Genomic DNA, 21,780 nt, shown 5'->3' on the forward strand with positions numbered 1-21,780 from the left:
AAAAAAAAAGTGGAAGGTTTCTGAAATAGTTGAGTCAAAGCCCAGAACTGAATCCCACCCCATCTTGGAAATGGGCCGCGCAAACAAGACACCCCTCAAACATCACACAGCTGAAATAATTGTGCATGAAACTATGGGGAAAACCTTTCTCCCAGATGACAGTACAGGAGATGCCAACTTGAGGGGGCAATTCCCAGAAATTAGGGTGTATTTACTTTTTCTGCAGACTCGTGCTATGCGAAAATGCTACTCTTGTTAACCCATAGAAGTGTATTCTTCTTAGCATTTCTTGTTTTTACTGTAAATACCATTTCAGACATGTTGAGTTCTGAGTCCCTGGGAAACATCAGGGTGAGCAAGGGATAAATGTTTGGAACGATTTGATGTGTTGCCTCCTGCCAGCATCACAGACGCAGCACTGCTAAGCAGTTAGATTGCCGACAGAAGTTCTTTTTCATTTTGTAAATGTCTAACTCCACACATCCTTTGCAGAGAATCAGCAAGCCTGGTCCGTACTCTGTGTGTGTGTTTTGGTTTTTTTAAAGACACAGAGCTTGCCTTTCAGTAAAGGCGGCGTAAAGCAATTTCAGTCACATTTTCAAGTCATGGGGGTGTCGTAGTGGGGGGGTGGGGGGAGAGAGAATGGGTAATGATTGCCCAGAGCCCACTGGGGACCCTTGAAGCCTGGAATGAAAAGTTTGTTTTTGAGAGGAAGGGGCCCACAGAGACTGCTTATGTATCGGGCCCGCCAGTTTTCTATGCTACTCCCCAGTTTCAAATAGTATGACTTTGAATTTTGTAAAATGGTGGTATAGTAATGTTTTAGAAATTTGGTAATTGAATCCATTTTTTAGTACCGGTATACGGTTCAGCACTAATGTAGTCCTGGTTTGGAGTCCAAAAGAAGACTGACGTTTTATGCTCACTTTTTACACACCATGTGTTTTGGCGTATAAAATCTACAAATTATTTTCTATATTTTTGTTATTATATTTTGCTCAATCCCAACAAGATTAATTCAGATGTAGGAGGCATTATAATAAAAAGGCATATCCTCTTCCCTTACACCTTACTTTTAAAACAGCTGTTCCAACATAGAAAGGAAGACATCCTGGTGGCTCAATTACTTTATAACCTGGGAAAGGAAGACTGAGCCGATGCCTCTAATTATTTTACAGCCTGGGCAAAGAAGATGGCGGCACGGAGGCACAGTGGGTAGCACTGCTGCCTCGCAGTTGGGAGACCTGGGGACCTGGGTTCGCTTCCCGGGTCCTCCCTGCGTGGAGTTTGCATGTTCTCCCCGTGTCTGTGTGGGTTTCCTCCGGGCACACCGGTTTCCTCCCACAGTCCAAAAACATGCTGGTTAGGTGGATTGGCGATTCTAAATTGGCCTTGGTGTGTGGGTGTGTTTGTGTGTGTCCTGCGGTGGGTTGGCACCCTGCCCAGGATTGGTTCCTGCCTTGTGCCCTGTGTTGGCTGGGATTGGTTCCAGCAGACCCCCGTGACCCTGTGTTCGGATTCAGCGGGTTGGAAAATGGATGGATGGATGGAAAGGAAGATTGCAGACACCTCAGAGAACACAAAAGGTTTTATTGTTTGGGAAAACGGACAGTGAATTAATTCTTCATATTGACAGCCAGCCAATCAGAATATCTATCAATCACATCTTGCAAAACCCCCGGTAACAATTTTAGAATAAATATGCCTTGTCTGAGGAGTGAGGAGGGGAAGTAAGGAAGGTGGGAGGAAGAAGAACGGACGAAGATGTCACTGGTTGTCAGAAAAGCATTATGAACATCGATTGCTATTTCAAACGCCACCCTGGGACATTCATCCTTGTCATCTCTACTTTTTTTCGTAAGCTTTTTCTAAAGACTATATATATTCAGACTTTCCTATCAGTACCTATTTTCTATTATTCTTTGTTCTAGTGGTATTATTATTATTCCTGTAATACAGTAAATACCATGCTGCTTTTAAGTTTCTATGCTTTGTCTTAATGTCTATAGAGTGATTGAAATAATAAATTAGATTTCTTTGAGTACCTAGTACAGCCAGAGATTTGCCATTACCTCTGTGCTGTGAGGTTTATTAAGACTGAGAGTGAGAGCTCCAGTCAATAGTAGGGAACAGTATGAAAAGAAGGTGTTCTTGGTTGATAAATGGCCCATAGTCATGAGTGCTGAGTCTTTGTATGTTTATATGTATTCTTGTAGACCAAAAGTAATATTTAGGCCTGAGATATCATTAAAACATCGTATGTTGTTCGTGCTGATAATAAGTAAGTCCCTTGAAGTGCTGAGAGACTGACAGGCTGTGTTACACCTAAAGCACTTGTGTGGTTTAAAGTGCTAAAGTTGAATCAGCGTGTGTGTGTCATTCATGAGGCACTGTTGTGGTTAAGGTCTGTGTGTGTGCGTATAGCTATGTGTGTGTGTGTTCATCTTAAAGTGCAACAGTAGACCAACCCGATAACGAACTTGACGAGTACACTTACCCTTGAGGGAAAACGGGTAAAGGGTAAGTAGTGGGAAAAACTACGATAATACACCATGTAACACCGAGTTTGATTTTTTTTTTCAGTTCTGGCTTGTATCCACCTCCATGATTTTCTCTTTTTTTTCTCTACAGGATAAAGAAGTGTAAGAATTATTATGAAGTCCTGGGAGTAGGCAAAGATGCTAGTGAGGAGGATTTGAAGAAAGCCTACAGAAAGCTTGCCTTGAAATTTCATCCAGACAAGAACCATGCACCTGGAGCTACAGAGGCATTCAAAAGTAAAGTCTGCAGTCTGTTTGTATATTTTTTATATAGAAGAATCCACAGCTCACAGTTCAGAAATAACCCCACATGGAATTGTATCTGTTTTTTCTATCTAGGATAAATCACGGCCTAGTCCTACTGGCCTCTTAATCATCCCCAGTCTCTAATTGGCTGAATGTCTCACACCACTTCACCACGTAACAGCTAATGTGTGGTGAGCGTACTGGTGCAAAAATGGCTGCCGTTGCACCGTCTGGGTGGATGATACACATTAGTGGTGGTTGAAGTGGCTCCACACTCATTATGTAAAGGGCTTTGAGTAGTGAGAAAAGTGCTATATACAGTGCATCCGGAAAGTATTCACAGCGCATCACTTTTTCCACATTTTGTTATGTTACAGCCTTATTCCAAAATGGAATAAATTCATTTTTTTCCTCAGAATTCTACACACAACACCCCATAATGACAACGTGAAAAAAGTTTACTTGAGGTTTTTGCAAATTTATTAAAAATAAAAAAACTAAGAAATCCCATGTCCATAAGTATTCACAGCCTTTGCTCAATACTTTGTCGATGCCCCTTTGGCAGCAATTACAGCCTCAAGTCTTTTTGAATATGATGCCACAAGCTTGGCACACCTATCCTTGGCCAGTTTCTCCCATTCCTCTTTGCAGCACCTCTCAAGCTCCATCAGGTTGGATGGGAAGCGTCGGTGCACAGCCATTTTAAGATCTCTCCAGAGATGTTCAATCGGATTCAAGTCTGGGCTCTGGCTGGGCCACTCAAGGACATTCACAGAGTTGTCCTGAAGCCACTCCTTTGATATCTTGGCTGTGTGCTTAGGGTCGTTGTCCTGCTGAAAGATGAACCGTCGCCCCAGTCTGAGGTCAAGAGCGCTCTGGAGCAGGTTTTCATCCAGGATGTCTCTGTACATTGCTGCAGTCATCTTTCTCTTTATCCTGACTAGTCTCTCAGTCCCTGCCACTGAAAAACATCTCCACAGCATGATGCTGCCACCACCATGCCTCACTGTAGGGATGGTATTGGCCTGGTGACGAGTGGTGCCTGGTTTCCTCCAAACGTGACACCTGGCATTCACAGCAAAGAGTTCAATCTTTGTCTCATCAGACCAGAGAATTTTCTTTCTCATGGTCTGAGAGTCCTTCAGGTGCCTTTTGGCAAACTCCAGGCGGGCTGCCATGTGCCTTTTACTAAGGAGTGGCTTCCGTCTGGCCACTCTACCATACAGGCCTGATTGGTGGATTGCTGCAGAGATGGTTGTCCTTCTGGAAGGTTCTCCTCTCTCCACAGAGGACTTCTGGAGCTCTGACAGAGTTACCATCGGGTTCTTGGTCACCTCCCTGACTAAGGCCCTTCTACCCTGATTGCTCAGTTTAGATGGCTGGCCAGCTGTAGGAAGAGTCCTGGTGGTTTCGAACTTCATCCACTTGCGGATGATGGAGGCCACTGTGCTCATTGGGACCTTCAAAGCAGCAGAAATTTTTCTGTAACCTTCCCCAGATTTGTGCCTCGAGATAATCTTGTCTTGGAGGTCTACAGACAATTCCTTTGACTTCATGCTTGGTTTGTGCTCTGACATGAATTGTCAACTGTGGGACCTTATATAGACAGGTGTGTGCCTTTCCAAATCAGGTCCAGTCAACTGAATTTACCACAGGTGGACTCCAATGAAGCTGCAGAAACATCTCAAGGATGATCAGGGGAAACAGGAGGCACCTGAGCTCAATTTTGAGCTTCATGGCAAAGGCTGTGAATACTTATGTACATGTGCTTTCTCAATTTTTTTATTTTTAATAAATTTGCAAAAACCTCAAGTAAACTTTTTTCACATTGTCATTATGGGGTGTTGTGTGTAGAATTCTGAGGAAAAAAATGAATTTAATCCATTTTGGAATAAGGCTGTAACATAACAAAATGTGGAGAAAGTGATGCGCTGTGAATACTTTCTGGATGCACTGTACATGTAAAGAATTATTATTATTAGGCTGATGATTTCAACATAAGATAACTGGAGTCAGACATTAGCAAACCAACCAATGAAATGAGGTTGAACGTGTGGCTTACAGCTGCTTTGACCTTTTGCTGTTCACAAGAAGCACCTGCTGATGCTCGCACAATAAAAATAAAAAAGATCACAGAAGACCATCAATCAAGAACTGCTGATTTGCATGAAGCTATACAATGGAGTTTCAGAGTTTAGTTCTGTATTAAGGGAGACGATTTAGTACTGCGGCTACTCGGCCTTGAAGTGGGCACCCAGCCGAGATGACTTGAAAGGTCCAATGCTGAATGCTCAATGAAATTACAAAGAACAATATAGTAACAGCTAAAGAATCATTGGAACAGGTAAACGTCTTTGTTAATGAGTTCACCATATATAAAAATTGAACTGGCATGGTGTAAATGGCAGGACACCAAGGATGAAGCTGCTGCTGTCCAAAAAAAATAAAAAATACCTGAATTTTGTCAATGACCACCTTGACACTCCACATCACTTTGGGGAAAATGTTTTGCGGACTGATCAAACTAAGGTTCGTTTTTTTGTGAGTAATACTCAGCAGTACGTATGCCGTTTAATAACAAAAAGGCAACATGTTACATGAAAACATCTTCCCAATGGTGAAGTACGCTGGAGGCGGCATCATGATTTATGGCTGATTTTCTAACTTGTGGGTCTGATCAACTTGTCATCTTAAAGGGTGCCAAAGTACGAAAAAAAGAGCCACAAAAAGGTTTGGGCAGCCTCCTGTATACTTGACCCTGACTGCAAAAAAGGTTGATAAATAGATATTACAGTTATGTACAGATTGGAGTCTAAAACAGAACTGCTTGGGTGAGGTTTAAAGCAAGGTAGAGGAAGTGAGGTCATCGGGGCCGGAAGTGATGTCATCATGCCAGGCGGAATTTCCCGTAACTGCTCTGCAGAGGAAAGAGAGAAGGGATTAGTGCACTCTGCCACCCCCTGATCTGGCATGGAATTACCCCTCATTTGAGCCCTTTAGCAGCCACCCATGCGCACGTGTTTGACAAGGGGAAAATTAATTCCTAAGTTTACCAAAGTATCCTATGGAATAATATCAGGGTGGCTGCAGTGGCGTAGCATAGTGGGGGCGGCCCGCCCTGGGCGGCACTTTTAGGGGGCGGCAAAATTTCACAATAAATAATAATAATATCTTGTGAAAATTTGAACCACACCTAAATAAGGGGGCGGCAGAATTTTCCTCCGCCCCGGGCGGCTGACACCCACACTACGCTACTGGGTGGCTGTCTGAAGTTGAGAGATGCAGCAGGACCATGACTATTAATATTGAAGTAAGTCTACTGCAGAATGGCTTCAGAAACGGAAAGCCTGTCTTTTAGCTTGGACTGGTCAGAGCGCAGTCCTTAACCCAATAGAGGTGCTGTGGAATAACCTCGAGAAAGCCGTTAATGACACATCTCCTAAGAATGTGGCTGAGCTGAAGCACTTCTTTAAGGAAGAATGGTCCAGATTTCCTCCAGAAGCTGTGCAAGTCTGATGTGCGGCTACCGAAAGTGCTTGTTTCAGTTTATTGCTTCCAAAGGAGGTTCAGGAACTTATTAAATTCAACGGTTCACTTCCTTTTTCCACAGCATACTGTGAATGTGTGATGGGTGTGTTTAATAAAGACATGAATAGTTAGAATTGTTTGTGTGTTATTATCGTAACCCTGTCGTGTTTGTGTATGCTTGTGATGTAAATGAAGATCAGATCACATTTCATGACCAAATACTGCAAAATGCAAAAGGGTTCATGTACTTTTTTCTTGCCACTGTACCTTATACCTCTTTGAATCAGCCTGGTTTCTCATCTCTGCATGTTCTCTTAGTGCTACTACATCTTTTTTTGTAATATGGAGATCAAAACTACACAGAGTACTCCAGAAGACGCTAACTAGTGAATTATATAACGTAAATGTAAGCTTCCTTAACTTGTATTGTATACATCATGCTGCATAACCTAATATCCTGGCCACCTGCAGTCCAAACTTTGAGATGGTTTATGAATGTTATGCTTATTAGTTTGTGAGGGGTAAAGTAATGAATGTTCCAATGGTGTCACTTTCAGAGATCGGAAATGCATATGCTGTGCTCAGTAACGCAGAAAAGAGAAAACAATACGACCTAACGGGCAGTGAAGATGTTGCCAACAATTCTCATGGTCGTGGTGGAGGATTCGATTTCCATAGAGGCTTTGAAGCTGACATAACCCCCGAGGACCTCTTTAACATGTTTTTTGGTGGTGGATTCCCTTCAAGTAAGTGATGCTGGTTTCAAACTGGGTAAAGAAAAATACATCTTCCCATATGTGATAGGCCTGGACACTGTGCTGTGTTCAAACTGCCCTCTTTAAAGCCCCTCTAAGAGCAGCGTTCCTAATCTGAGCTGCTTAAAATAAAAGGTCATTAGCTTATTGGCTTATTAAGGGCTGAAAGAGATCAGCAGACAGAGCAGCATTTGAGTTGCTCTTACTTTGCAAATGCAGGCCTATCATCATTTTTAGCATAAAGTGGTACTGCGTGTAGTGTATTATATGGGAGAAGTTCAACTTCAGTGTTTTATACATTTGTGCTCATAGGTTTGCATACCCTGGCAGAATTTGTGAAATGTTGGCCATTGTTTGGAAAATATATGTAATCATGCAGAAAGCTTTCTTTTTATTTAGATAATGTGTTCAAGGGTAGGAGCATACGCTGATACAGCGCATTGCCGCACCCGCCACGTGACAAACCACCTCAGGATCCCAGCTTAGCACCCAAGTGCAACCAGGCAACAGGTGACACCTCAGCACCACACTAGTTCAGATGGAATGGAACATTGTGAGGTTTTTTATGGTGGTTGGAGTGCCAATTCTGCCACCAACCCCCAAGTTTTCCCTGCAGATTGGAGGGCCTACTTGCAGGGCTGGATGCAGGTTAACGTCATACCCAGGATGGAGCGATTGCAGGTTAAGGGCCTGCTCAGGGGCCTAACGGAGTGGAGTCACTCGACTACACTTCCGACAGCCAGTGTAGATCTCTATCCTCGGAGCCACCACTCTGCCCACTTGTGTTCAGGCGAAGCAATTTATTATCACATACAGTCATATGAAAAAGTTTGTGAACCCCTCTTAATTCTTTGGAGTTTTGTTTCTCATTGGCTGAGCTTTCAAAGTAGCAACTTCCTTTTAATATATGACATGCCTTATGGAAACAGTAGGATTTCAGCAGTGACATTAAGTTTATTGGATTAACAGAAAATATGCAATATGCATCATAACAAAATTAGACAGGTGCATAAATTTGGGCCACCCAACAGAGATATGACATCAATACTTAGTTGAGCCTCCTTTTGTCCTCTAGACGCTGTCCTCCTATAGCCTCTGATGAGTGTCTGGATTCTGGATGGAGGTATTGTTGACCATTCTTCATACAAAGTCTCTCCAGTTCAGTTCAATTTGATGGACAGTCTGCTTCAAATCATCCCATAGATTTTCGATGATATTCAAGTCAGGGAACTGTGACGGCCATTCCAAAACATTGTACTTCTCCCTCTGCATGAATGCCTTTGTAGATTTCCAACTGTGTTTTAGGTCATTGTCTTGTTGGAATATCCAACCCCTGCGTAACTTCAACTTTGTGACTGATGCTTGAACAATATCCTGAAGAATTTGTTGATATCGGGTTGAATTCATCCAACCCTCGACTTTAACAAGGGCCCCAGTCCCTGAACTAGCCACACAGCCTCACAGCATGATGGAACCTCCACGAAATTTGACAGTAGGTAGCAGGTGTTTTTCTTGGAATGCGGTGTTCTTCTTCCGCCGTGCAAAGCGCTTTTTGTTCTGACCAAATAACTCAATTTGTGTCTCGTCAGTCCAAAGCACTTTGTTCCAAAATGAATCTGGCTCGTCTAAATGAGCATTGGCATGCAACAAATGACTCTGTTTGTGGCGTGAGTGCAGAAAGGGCATCTTTCTCATCACCCTGCCATACAGATGTTCTTTGTGCAAATTGTGCTGAATTGTAGAATGATGTACAGACACACCATCTGCAGCAAGATGTTCTTGCAGGTCTTTGGAGGTGATCTGTGTGTTGTCTGTCACCATTCTCACAATCCTGCCCATATGCCGCTCCTGTATTCTTCTTGGCCTGCCAGACCTGCTGGGATTAACAGCAACTGTGCCTGTGGCCTTCCATTTCCTGATTCCATTCCTTACAGTTGAAACTGACAGTTTAAACCTCTGAGATGGCTTTTTGTAGCCTTCCCCTAAACCAGGAGACACAACAATCTTTGTTTTCAGATCTTTGGAGAGTTGCTTTGAGGATCCCATGCTGTCACTCTTCAGAGGAGAGTCAAAGGGAAGGAAGCACAACTTGCAATTGACCACCTTAAATACCTTTATATCTCCTGATTGGACACACCTGTCTATGAAGTTTGAGGCTTAACGAGCTCATCCAAACAATCAGCATTGAGCAGTGACAGGCATTCAAATCAGCAACATGACAAGGGGACCCACATTTGTGCACAGCTAGTTTTTCACATTTGATGTAATTTCATACAACTAAATACTGCTTCACTAAAAATCTTTGTTCGGAAAACACAGCAGTACTCGGATGTTCCTAGGAAATGAAACACAGACCACTGTTATCTTTAATGTTGAAAGTAAATTATTATGCAGGCTGAGGGGGGTTCCCAAACTTTTTCATATGACTGTAATTGTATGTGCTCATTTTAAATAATAATGATAACTGAAATCACCTAAATGGGCCTGATCAAAAGTTTACATCCCCTTGAATGTTGGGGCTGATGAGATACACAAAAGCTGACACACGCACAGTTTCAAATTAAGGGAGAGGGTCCACACCTGTAACTTCTTTGATTGCAATTAATGTCTGTGTATAAATAGTCAATTTAAATTCATGCAGAGCTGCACTGACTTTGCTGGATACCAGGCCATGGGGAAATCAAAACAATTGTTGAAGGACCTGTGAGAAAAGGTTATGAATTTGTATAAATCTGGAAAAGGACGTAAAAAGATATACAGGGATCTGAAAATGCCCGTCAGTAGTGTTCAAACTCTGAGAGAAAAGTGGAAAGTTAGGGATTTTTGTTGTTACCAAACCGCGGTCAGGGAGACTGACAGAGATTTCTGCCACAACTGCTAGGATTGTTTTTTTCGGGATGCCAAGAAAAACCCACATGCCACTAAAGATTTCTGTGAAAACAAGTGGTGTTGCTGTTTCAAGAGGCAGAATAAGGAGATACTTGAACAAAAATGAGCTGCAAGGTTGAGTTGCAAGGTAAAAGCCTTTACTGTGCCAGTGCCACAAAATAGCCTACTAACAATATGCCAAACAGCTTCTAGACGAGCCTTAAAACTTCAGGAACAAAGTCCTGTGGAGTGATGAGACAAAAATTGAACTTTATGGTCACAACCATAAACACAAGACCCATGACAAAAACTACACCGTCCCTACTGTGAAGCATGGAGGGGGATCTCTGATATTCTGGGGTTGTACGAGCTACAGTGGCACAAGTAACTTAGTGAAAATTGATGGCAAGATGAATGCAGCATGTTACCAGAAAATATTGGAGGACAACCTGCATTCATCAATCCAGAAATTGCACATGGGACGCACTTGGATATTCCAACATGTCAATGATCCAAAACACAAGGCCAAGTCGATGCTTCAGTGGCTACAGCAGAAACAAAAATGAAGGTACTGGGGTGGTCATCACAGTCTGCTGACCTTGGTATCATTGGGGAGATCTCAAACATGCAGTTCATGCAAGGCAACCCAAGAATTTACAGGACCTGGAGGCTTCTTGCCAAAAACAGTGGCTAGCTCTAGCACCTGAGAAAATCAAGGGCCACATCGACAACTGTCACAAAAGACTGCATGCCATCATTGATACTAAAGGGGGCAATACACAGTGTTAAGAACTAAGGGTTTGCAAAAACTTTTCAACAAGGACCATCTCACTATTTTCCTTATTATTATGTTTTGTTTAATGGTTGTGCTATTCTGTGATGCCTTATAGTTTAAACTGGATTCCGTTAAAAGTAAATGAGATGTGTTTTGCCTGATCAGTCATCTTTTTTTTTTTTTTAAAGTGTGGTACACATCTTACAAATTCTGCCAGGGTATGCAAACTTATGAGCACAACTGTATGCCATTTGTAACACATATACTGGAATTCGTATTTGTACATTGTTCAGTCAGTGATGTATGAGTAAAATGCAAAAAGAACATTTTGAGTGTAAATGTAGTGAGTGAAGACCGTATCACACATTATAGTGTAACTTGCAGCCAATGGCAGGAGACCTGCCTGAATTAAAGTGATTGCTTGAGAGGTGGACCCCATTCTTGACTGAGAAGGCTTGAAGGGAAAAAGCATCAATGGAGACACTGATTGCCAGGGATAACCAGTAAGGTTAGGACAAGTACAAATGTCAGACATCTTACAAGTTCATTGTTTAGATAGAACTTCCTGTTGCCCTAATAGCAGAAGTGAGTGCAGGCACGGACTGCTCTGACAGATTCTCAGAAAAAATGCAAGTACAAATTGTACAGATTACTAAATAATGAATTAGTACACATTAAACACACAGCAAAACAAACTAGTTTGAAACTGATTAACATAAGTGGAAACCAGCCATTCCTGTCCACTAATTAATTCATTGTTCATCTGTGACCAGTTGACAGTAGACAAGTGGAAAACAAAAATTCAGTCAGTAGCATAAATGGGGAGAATAAACCTCTGAGGGGTCCACGGTGAGTTAGAACAGAGAAAGTCAGACACAGTCAGGGTCCTAGAGAGCTCAGTCAACTAGCCACTCACCCCTCTTGCACATTCTGCAGTAGAGTCCGTGCTGGGACATCCAATCTGATGACCAAATATTTCCCTCCGATGATTCCAAGGCTCCCAGGATATAAGATTAGTTTTCCATGAGCAGGAGAACAACTTGGCAGTAGAGAAGTGGCGTCAAGTGCTACAAAATACCAAGAAAAGAAACAGAATAGAGGAGGGTTAGTAGTGGTTTATGATTATTGTAATACGTTATTGTTAAAATAAGACTAACGAAGAAAGATACAGTATACACAGCTAATCAGTAGCTCTAGTCAGGGTATGCTAGACTATTTAACCTCCTTAGCATTAGATCCGAGTGTCACTCGGGCTGTAACAACAGTGCTAAATGCGTTAGTCCTGAGGGTCGCTTGGGCAAATGTATAGACACATCTTGTGTAAGACCCGAGGATTACTCAGGATTAACAGTGTTAGTGCCGAACGTTACTTGGGCAACGATGTTGACGCGTCTTCTCCTAGCTCCATAATGGTGTCCCGTAAGAAACTCCTCATCACCAGTGATGACAAAGTGAAATCTGTCTTCAGGCAGTGATATTGAAACGGCCAGTGAAACCAAAACTCACACATGTGCAGTGTGCTGTTTGTATTATTATTATTATTATTAATAATCATTATTTTTTTCTATCATTATTATACTTTCCACACTTCTGACTTTGTACTTTTAGTGTTTTGTATGTTTTACAATACAAAGATGAGATTTAATAAAAATGTAATTTTTCAAGCCAAAAAATGCAACTCTTTTTACATGTTTTTTTGAGAAAAAATGTAACGCTAAGGAGGCTACGCAGCGAGTCTTCAGCCTGGAATTAAAAGCTGAGGGTGAAGGGACATTTCTTATAATAGCAGCCAGATCAGTCCACAGCATTGTGGCCCTGTAACTGAAAGTTCAATCTCCCACTTTTGTCTTTTTAATCCTTGGAATCTTAAGTAGACTTGCATCTTGAGATCCTAATGCACATTTTGGGTTGTAAATTGTAAGTTCAGATAGGTAAACAAAGCCTTGGCTAGTTAAGTCTTTGTATATTAAATGGATGATTTTGTAATCAGTCCTAAGCTTAACTGGGAGCCAGTGTAAGGACTTGAACAGAGGATTATGTGTTTGTACTTTGTAGTTCTTGTAATTATTCTTGCAGCAGCATTTTTAATTAACTGAAAGCTACGATGTATTGGCGCCCTCTCCAAGGTTTGTTTCTGCTTTGCGCCCTATGCTAGCTGGGATAGCCTCCAGCAAGACCCCCCAACCCTGTTCAGGACTAAGCAAGTTAGAAAATGACTGACTGAAAGCTGCTTAAAGAACAATTTGAACAGTTAGTGAATAGCATTAAGTACTCCTCCACAATCTTTAATCTATTCTGTCAATTCTAATAAAATTCTCTCTTTGGAAATACCATTTATCATTATGGCATCTCTGTGACATATTCATTATTTGTTTACCTATGACTACGCCATCAATGACATTGTTGTTCCTGTACCTACAGGCAGCGCCTCTACTTTTGCTAATGGTCGTACCAGATACACCAATCAGTATGGACACCAAACAAGACCAGAGCGAGACGACGAGAGAGCAGATGTAAGTAGTCTAAGCAATTTTAAACACTTCAATCATATCACCTCTTAATATTATTTTGCTTAAACTGTAAAGTCTCGGCTCTTTTAATCTTTCCTCATAACTCACCCCCTGTAGCCCCTGAATCAGCCTAGTCACTCTTCTCTGGACCTTTTCTAGTGCTGCTACGTCCTTTTTGTAGCCTGGAGACCAAAACTGCACCCAGTACTCCAGATGAGTCCTCACCATTGTATTATAAAGCTTGAGCAGAACCTCCTGTGACTTGTACTCCACACATCAAGGAGCTATCTGTATTACTAAACGAAGGTTGTATATATATAGGAATGCCAGACGCACCGAAAGCGCACGCGCACTGTGCCTCAGCACCCCAGAGTCAAACCCAGCGGCTTCCCAGAGTCAGTATGTGGCGCCCAAACAACACAACCTGTAAACTAAACTTCACGTTACAATAAACCGCCGCCCGAATGCGAACGCACACACCACCGCATATACAACCTTCATTTAGTGATGTTCGTATATATGCAAGGAAGAAGCACCGAAAACACATGCGCACTGCACCTCAGTGCCCCCGAGTCAAACTCAGCGGCTTCCCAGAGTCAGTAGGTGGCGCCCAAACAACACAACACGACCTGTAAACTAAACTTTAGGTAAAGCGTGCACGCCAGGTTGTATATATGCACAGATGCCAGAGGCCACAAGCAAGCCGTACACACTACCACCGCTGCCCGAACACGACCGCCCACACCACCGCATATACCACTTTCGTTTAGTAATGTAGCCCTCCAAGCCCGGATCCGCCGCCATGGTCACTTCACCACGCAAATCCACCGCCATCAGCAAACGACTTCTAGCTAACGACACAGCCATAGAAAAACAAAAACGAGACCGCATGGATATAAACAGTGAACGCAGGAGCCTACAACGCGCTTCTGAAACAGCAGAACCAGATGAGTTACGGCTCCAAAAAGAAACCGCTTTAGTACAAATATGTTTATTTAATTAAATGAGAACTTTCATCCCTCCATGATTTTTCTTCCCTCCAAATATCGGAGGGAACAGAAAGTGATTGCCATTCTTGGATTTGTGATTCTTTCGAGAATCGTGGGTTTGCTGGTATAACCTGACATTCTGTTAGCCTTCTTAATGGCTTCTGAAAACTGTCGGGAAGTTGATAGCTTAGAGTCCACTACGACTCCTACATCTGTCTCGTGAGGTGGATTCTCGATTTTCACACCACCCACTGTGTATTCAGACCTCACATTTTTACTTCCTATGTGTAATTCTTTACATTTACTGACATTAAATTTCATCTGCCACAAAACTGCCCAAGCCTGTCTGCTGTCCAAGTCCTCCTGTGATGATATAACGGATTCCAAATTATCTGCTAATCCACATATCTTGGTATCATCAGCAAATTTAACCAGCTTGTTACTTATATTCCTATCTAAATCATTTATATATATATTAAAAATAGCAGTGGCCCTAGCACTGACCCCTGTGGAACACCACTCTTAACATCGGCCAATTCTGATGAGGCTCCTCGCCTTATACTAATAGTAATGATATAGTAATATAATTAGTACTGCCATATCTGAGGCCTGTATCATTTTATGATTCAAACTGGCTTTGTGTTTGTTTGTGAAGGGCAGTAGCTACCAAAACTCAGTCAGTTGAAAAAGCATGAAGTCCTCTTTATATGGCAACACACAGTGGCAGCAGTACTGTAGATTTTGCTCCAGATGATGGATGGCAGTTCAGTTGCTGCTTACTCTTTCAACAAAGACTGATTTTACCGGTCCGTCTGCATTTCTGGTGATGAGTTTTGGGTATTGACTGAAACAATAAGACTGGAATGAAACAGAATAAAATGAAGTTCCTACCCAGGCATCACTGTCCGTCCACTGTATCGATTCTCTTCTTTTACAGTAAGGAAACCTTCTCTTAAGATAGAAGCTTGCTAGAGGGTGTCCCAAAATTCATGCAAGATTTGAATTTGGCACCATTTGTGCAGAAAAGTGTTGCCAAAGAAGAAGAAAAAAGACAGTGTGACAGCTCACAGTTCAGGGTTATTAAAAATGAAGTGCTACATGAAAGAACAACGTGTTTGATTGTTGAGAAACAAATGCATCCACAACGTGTCACTGTTTGGTGCAGATTCTGGGCTGGAGGCATCATCGGACCATTCTTCTTCGAAAATGCGGCTGGTCAGGCAATAACAGTTAATGGTGCTCGCTATCGCTACATGATAATCCAGCTTTTTGTACCTAAATTGCAAGATGTGGATGTAGACGACGTGTGGTTTCAACAAGACGGTGCCACATGCCATACAGCCCGAGAAACAATTCAATTACTGCATGAGTCATTTCCTGGTCGTGTAATTTCCTGTTTTGGTGATCAGAATTGGCCGCCCAGATCATGCGATTTAATGCTGTGTGAGACTTTCCCGGACACCACCAGTCGGAGACCACATCTTTATAAAAGCACACGTTTATTTAATCACTAATAAACACAGTTCTTCACTCCACACAAAGCACAAAGCAATAATCACCCTTAATCAAGTCTTCTCAATGTCCTTGGCCGCCTTTCCTCTCCTCCTGGGAGCTTCGTCCTTCTCCCACTCCCGACTCTGGCTCACTGACTGCACAAGGAGGCAGCCCCTTTTATTCCCACCCGGATGTGCTCCAGGTGGCTAATGATATCCATCCGGCAGCACTTCCTGGTGTGGCGGAAGTGCTGCCCTTTGAACTGGAAGCACTCCGGGCGTCCCTGGCCGATCCCTCCGCCATCTTGCCAAGTGTGGCGGAAGTAATCACATGCGGGTCTCCTGAGGCTTAGAACGCCCCCTGGCGGTGGCCACGGTTCCCAATAAGTCAAATCATCTTTGTCCCTTTCCCGTGGTCCTCTTTTTATCCAGGGCGGCTGCCCCCTTGTGCCCCGGAAGCTATTCCTGTCTCTTTCCGGTCCCTCCAGGCATCCCGGCCAGGTAATGACCTCAGTCATCTGTGACAGCTGTTGGACTTTTTTCTTTGGTGTTTTATGAAGTCTAAGGTTTATGCCATCAAGCCCACGACCACCCACGCCTTGAAGGAGGAAATTGAGCGCTGTATCAACGAAATTCAGCCACATTTATGCAAAACGGTCATGGAAAATTTCGACAAAAGAATGCGTATGTGCCAGCAAAGCCGTGGAGGCCATTTACCCGATATGCTATTCCATACATAACCCTATACTGTATACTTTATGAATCTATACAAAATTTACAATTTTTAATTAAAAACCTGTGTTCTCTATCAAAATTACTTCTTGCGTGAATTTTGGGACACCCTATAGAAGGTCAGTTGAGATGAGCCAGTGCTTTGGTTTGCAATGTCTGCAGCATATCTTCCATTTAAAAAATGTGTACGGATGCACCAGATGCCGGATCACATCTAATTTTAACATTAATAATCAGTAATAAAAAAAAAACTAATAGAAGAAAATTTAAAAAAGAGTGATTCTGTAAAGAGCTGCCCTTCTTATGTACCGTAGTTATCAATATTTTTTAGAAAGTATTAACCATAATTTCCCCAATATGTCACAAAAATGTGAAGTAATAGAAACTTAACATCCACATTGTAAAGAGAGCTGAATAAAAGATAAAATGCCATTTAGAAGGATGATTAGTGTTAGGAGCCGGTGCAGAGAACAGAAGGGAGCGAGAAGCCTCAGATACACGAAACTCACTAGAAAGCACTTTTGAGATTCTCCTCTGCTGCTCAGGTCCATTAGTCTTGGTGTGCGACCACCGGCAAGTCGTGCGAAGGATCCTGGCTTGTATTGTCTCACAGTTTGGGAACGTGAGTCAGATAGTGTTGCCTCTTACAATTATCTAATGTTATGAGGATCTGAAATCCCAGAATGCATCTACTTCGTTAACTGAGGTATTGCTATAATAAGCTCAGTAGAGTTCAGTTGTGTGGATTAGTAAAAACTTTTCTCATGTCCTTACTTTCTAGATAAAAATCTTTTACTCTAACCTGTTATTTTGTGTGATGAAGGAGTAATCCTTAATTAATTGTGTGTGTGGTCAATTCTCATCTTTCAGGCCGATCTTTCATTTTTATTTATTTTTTCTCTCCACCAGGGAGGTTTTTCGATGTTCATTCAGCTGATGCCTATTGTGGTTCTCATTCTGATCTCTGTTTTAAGCCAGCTGATGGTGTCAACTCCACCTTACAGCCTTTATTCCAGACCGTGAGTGGGACCCCCTCTTCATCTCATTTGGTTTTTTTTTTTTTTGACAAATTCCATTATAAAGATGTTAACTAAAGACTTTTTTATTTGCAGGGCAACGGGACAAACGATCAAGCGCCAGACAGAGAACTTGCACATACATTATTTTGTCTCTAAAGATTTTAGATCAGAATATAAAGGGGCTTCGCTACAACAGATTGAGAAGAGCGTTGAAGAGGACTATGTTACCAATGTTCGAAATAACTGCTGGAAAGAGAGACAAACAAGTAAGTTCTTTGGTTGATTTTTGGACTTTGGAGAGGCCTTCTAGGTGTACCTTAGGGCCACTTGATGTTTGCCTGTGCACTGTGTAATGTTATGCCATTTTTCTGGCAGGTTGGACAACCGACAGAAATTAGAGTATTAGAAACGTCCCGTTAAATGTTGGGCCATCCTACTATAAGACAGGAGGACGGGTGGGCAAAGTCGTTCCTAGAGTGTTTGTGCAAACTCAGTTACTTAATAAGAAACACTTATTACTCAAGCAACACTTCTGCTTAATTTTGGTTCTCACTTGTTAAGATTTTGAACCCAAATTGCTTACTGTATATACTCACTGTGGAACGAGCCCCGGGCACAGCCAGGCAGACATGTTTTAAGCACCACCACATGTTTATTATACAGTCTCCTAGTTACAAAAGTGCAACACACAGCCCCAGACTCCCCCAAGGTCAAGCCTCATAATGACTTCTTTGACTTTCTTTGGCACAGCTCTTGTCCTCATGTTGGCAGACTCCAAAGGGTTGTGGACACAACCGCTGGCCAAACCCGGCACAGGCACGCGCAGAGGCACAAGTATAAGCACACGCTTTTATTTTTTATTCTTTTTCCCTCGTGGGAAACGCTTTCCCCCAGCACAGCTCAACACAATGCTTTCTTTTCCGCTCTCTTTTTCTACCCTCCACTCCTCCGGGCAAGCTTTGTCCACCTCCTTCTGTCTCTGGCACCCCGAGTAGTGTCAGCTGGCCCCTTTTATAAGGTGGCCCCCTGGCAGTGCCCACAGATACCAACGGGGCTATATCCAACTCCACCTCCCATAGAGCCCAGTGGGAGTCCGAGGCACTGCTACACCCCAGGGGGGCTGCCATCTAGTGTTCTGGGGGAGGTTCTGCGCTGGATATGCACTTCAATCACATGACATCAAATCCATTGTGGTGGCATACAGAGCGAAAATTATGACACTTGTGTCACTGCCCAGACCTGACTATGTCTCACTGCATTGTCTTCATGGTAATTGAGTTTGATGTATTTGTAGGTTTATTCGTTGCTATTGTTATTTATTTATTATTGTTATTTTTTTTTTATTTTTGCAGAAACTGACTTGCTGTATGCAGCCAAAGTGTACAGAGATGAACGGCTGCGGAAAAAGGCAGAAATAATGAGCATGGAAAATTGTAAGGAATTGGACAGACTAAATAATCTCTTTCGAGGAGGATGATTGCACCTTCTCTGCTTCCTGTTGTTCTTTGTGTCTTGTCCTGGATTCTTTATTTGCGACAGCGTCAAACGGTATAGCAGCCTTATGTTGGAAATCTCTTTGGCCTCCCTCCAAATGCCTTGCTGAATTTTTATTTATGGATGTTTTTTAAACTTGGATGGAAAACACGTCCTTGTTGTGCACCATTTCCTCTCAAGAATCCCACAACTATTTCAAAAAACCGAATACAAAAAGAGAGAGATGTTTCAACCTGGGCTTTCTGGGTCCATCAGGCACACAATGCCAGTCGTTTAATCATTTATTTATTTTCTTGAATTGTCCGTTAGAATGGTTTGTTGTTAAATTAGATTTCAGCCCAAAATTAAACTTAAATGTCGCATGACTAAACCCTCCTTCTCGGTTTCTTTTGCTACCCTTTTGTGGCAGAGGCAGGTTCTCTCAAATGACAAAAAAATAAAAGCCTACATTAACGCACTCGTAGACTGTCACATATATTCATATTTTCATTCTAAAGCTTTTGATAGTTATTGTATCTTCAAAATAAATCTATATTAGTATATAAAATAGATATACGTAGCTTACTCAAACAGTGCAATATTTTGTTTTTGTGCCGTTTTACAGAGATCAACAACAACAAAAAGAATGTGGACTAATATCTGACGAAATCAAATAAGCTGTAGAAGCCTCAGGAAGCAAAATTATTATGTATTTAAAGAAAATAAATAAAAAATAGTTGTAAGGTAGGTGCGCATGAGAGGGCAAATGAAGCACACAAGAACAAAAAAAAAAAAAAAAAATGTGCCCCCCACAAGCCCCCCCCCCCAAATGACCAACCGGCCGCCATCTTTCTTGAGATTAAATGAAGCACTCAAGATTGCGCCGAGCCTGTGCTTCTGTTACACAAATAGGCGTGTTGCGCCCCCCCCCCCCCATTCTCGAATTGTTGTGGGGGTTGAATTGACTTTTTTGGTGGAAAGCATTATAAATGGCAAATAAAGCATGAGGTCATTTTTTTTAACAAATAAATAAATAAAGCCTTTTCTTTAAGACAAGACCCCCCCCCCCCTTTTTTTTTTTTTTTAATGCTTGCTTAAAAATGTTCCAATTGCCATTTTTGAAAAGCAGTGCAATCCAGTCCTGCTGTCCACCTAACCCGCACAGGCCAAAATCTGCTTAATGAGCGAATGCTTTATACCTCGGACTCGTGTGTGGGACGGCAGACGACGACACTCCAGGACCACGTAAACCACAAAGCCACGTCTCTAGAAAAACATTCACCGGAATAGGAGAGGATTTGTTTTGTGACTTTAAATGCATCCAAACGCGCGAGAATCTGGTGTATTGGAAGGATCTTCAGAAGGCGATGGGTGTCTTGATTCGGCCAGCTTCACATCAAACGGTGGCCCGCTGGGAGGCACAAGTCGCATCAAAGACTGTTTGTTAGCAGCCCCCCTATGATAGAATCGGTTAACCTTTGTTTACATCATCTTTACCCAACTTGGCAGAATTAAGCATTTTAGAAAAAACCTTAACTTGAAACTTTTTAAAGAGCGACTCTGTAGCCTTCTATTATTAGAAATATATATATACATATATATATATATATGTATTTATGGAAAATCGAGTATGACAAATGTATTTATTCCTTATATTAAGGATCAAATGAAGGAAGTAGCTTTTCTGTTTGTGTTCTTGTTGCATGTTTCTCCTTCACCTCTGAACTGTTCCGACACGTTCTGCTGTTTTATCCTTGACTTCCTGTGCATGTGGCACAATATCAGCTGTACCTGAACCAAACGGGTGATCTTTAGTTCTCTTTTTTTTATCATCTTTCAATTGCAATAAATCTTTGGCCAGCTCCATTGTAATTTATTAACTGTGAAATATATTTAATGTACTAAATCCCTTGGAAAAAGATCTAAAAATAAAATTATTTTGAGTGTGAACGTACATGGTGGAGTGAATTTTTACAAATTTTTTTTTTTTTTGCAGCCCACCTTTTTATTTTCACTTACTACAAAGTATATGAAAAAGTATTGTTATCGCCCAAAGATACAATGTCGAGATTTTGAGGAATCTCAACGTTTTAGACCTCCCTGACTTTCTTGTATTATGAAGTATAGGAAAAGTATTGTAATCGTCCAAAGATTCAATGTCGAGATTTTGAGGAATCTCGCCGTTTTAGACCTCTCTGACTTTCTCGTATTACGAAGTACAGTATAGGAAAAGTATGGTAATCATCCAAAGATCTGATGTTGAGATTTTGAGGAATCTCGATGTTTTAGACCTCCCTGACTTTCTTGTATTACGAAGTATAGGAAAAGTATTGTAATCATCCAAAGATTCAATGTCGAGATTTTGAGGAATCTCAACATTTTGGACCTCCCTGAGTCTGAAAATACCATTTTTGGAGTTATGTTTGTGTGTCTGTGTGTGTGTAAACACGATTACTTAAGTACGCTTTTGCATAGATCAACCAAATTTTGCATACAAGTATTAGGTACAAAACATAGATTTCTTTTGGACTATTTCCGCTAACTGGAAGTGGTACTTTACCTTTTATTCATAGAGCTGCAGAGTTTAATTTATTCAACTTTATTTTTTATAATAATTGTTCAATATATTATTAATTTGATGTGATTTGTTGTTGATGGTTCTTTATTGTACATAATATAAAAATTTAATCATCGTCTTGCGGTTTACTTCTCAAATATCCATCTCCAAATCTGAGTATACGAGAAAGTCGAGGGGAGACCACTTCCGATTTTTTTAAACATGGACTACAGATCCCTGCGCCCATTAGATGTACATGTCTGATTTCATCATTTACTCTTTAACATCCTTACCG

At 41.7% G+C, this 21,780-nt stretch overlaps 1 protein-coding gene and 1 long non-coding RNA gene across 2 annotated transcripts in view; one reads left to right on the top strand and one right to left on the bottom strand.

Annotated features, from left to right (window-relative positions):
• The window catches only part of dnajb14 (DnaJ heat shock protein family (Hsp40) member B14), a 100,870-nt gene extending 79,992 nt beyond the window's left edge, over positions 1–20,878 (top strand). The window contains exons 3-8 of the mRNA XM_028805861.2: positions 2,632–2,777; positions 6,872–7,060; positions 13,134–13,225; positions 17,346–17,455; positions 17,549–17,721; positions 18,808–20,878. Of these exons, the coding sequence (XP_028661694.2) occupies positions 2,632–2,777; positions 6,872–7,060; positions 13,134–13,225; positions 17,346–17,455; positions 17,549–17,721; positions 18,808–18,932 (835 nt within the window). The 3' untranslated portion in view covers positions 18,933–20,878. The remainder of the gene's footprint in view (positions 1–2,631; positions 2,778–6,871; positions 7,061–13,133; positions 13,226–17,345; positions 17,456–17,548; positions 17,722–18,807) is intronic.
• A 153-nt stretch (positions 20,879–21,031) lies between these two features.
• LOC127528824 (uncharacterized) lies at positions 21,032–21,365 on the bottom strand. The gene is made up of 2 exons (XR_007935431.1): positions 21,220–21,365; positions 21,032–21,119 (listed from the first exon to the last, which is right to left on the bottom strand). It is a non-coding gene; the product is annotated as an uncharacterized LOC127528824 (long non-coding RNA).
• Positions 21,366–21,780: the final 415 nt, after the last annotated feature.

The sequence above is a fragment of the Erpetoichthys calabaricus genome, chromosome 7 (assembly GCF_900747795.2).
Source record: "Erpetoichthys calabaricus chromosome 7, fErpCal1.3, whole genome shotgun sequence".
In the NCBI taxonomy this organism is placed as follows: Eukaryota; Metazoa; Chordata; class Cladistia; order Polypteriformes; family Polypteridae; genus Erpetoichthys; species Erpetoichthys calabaricus.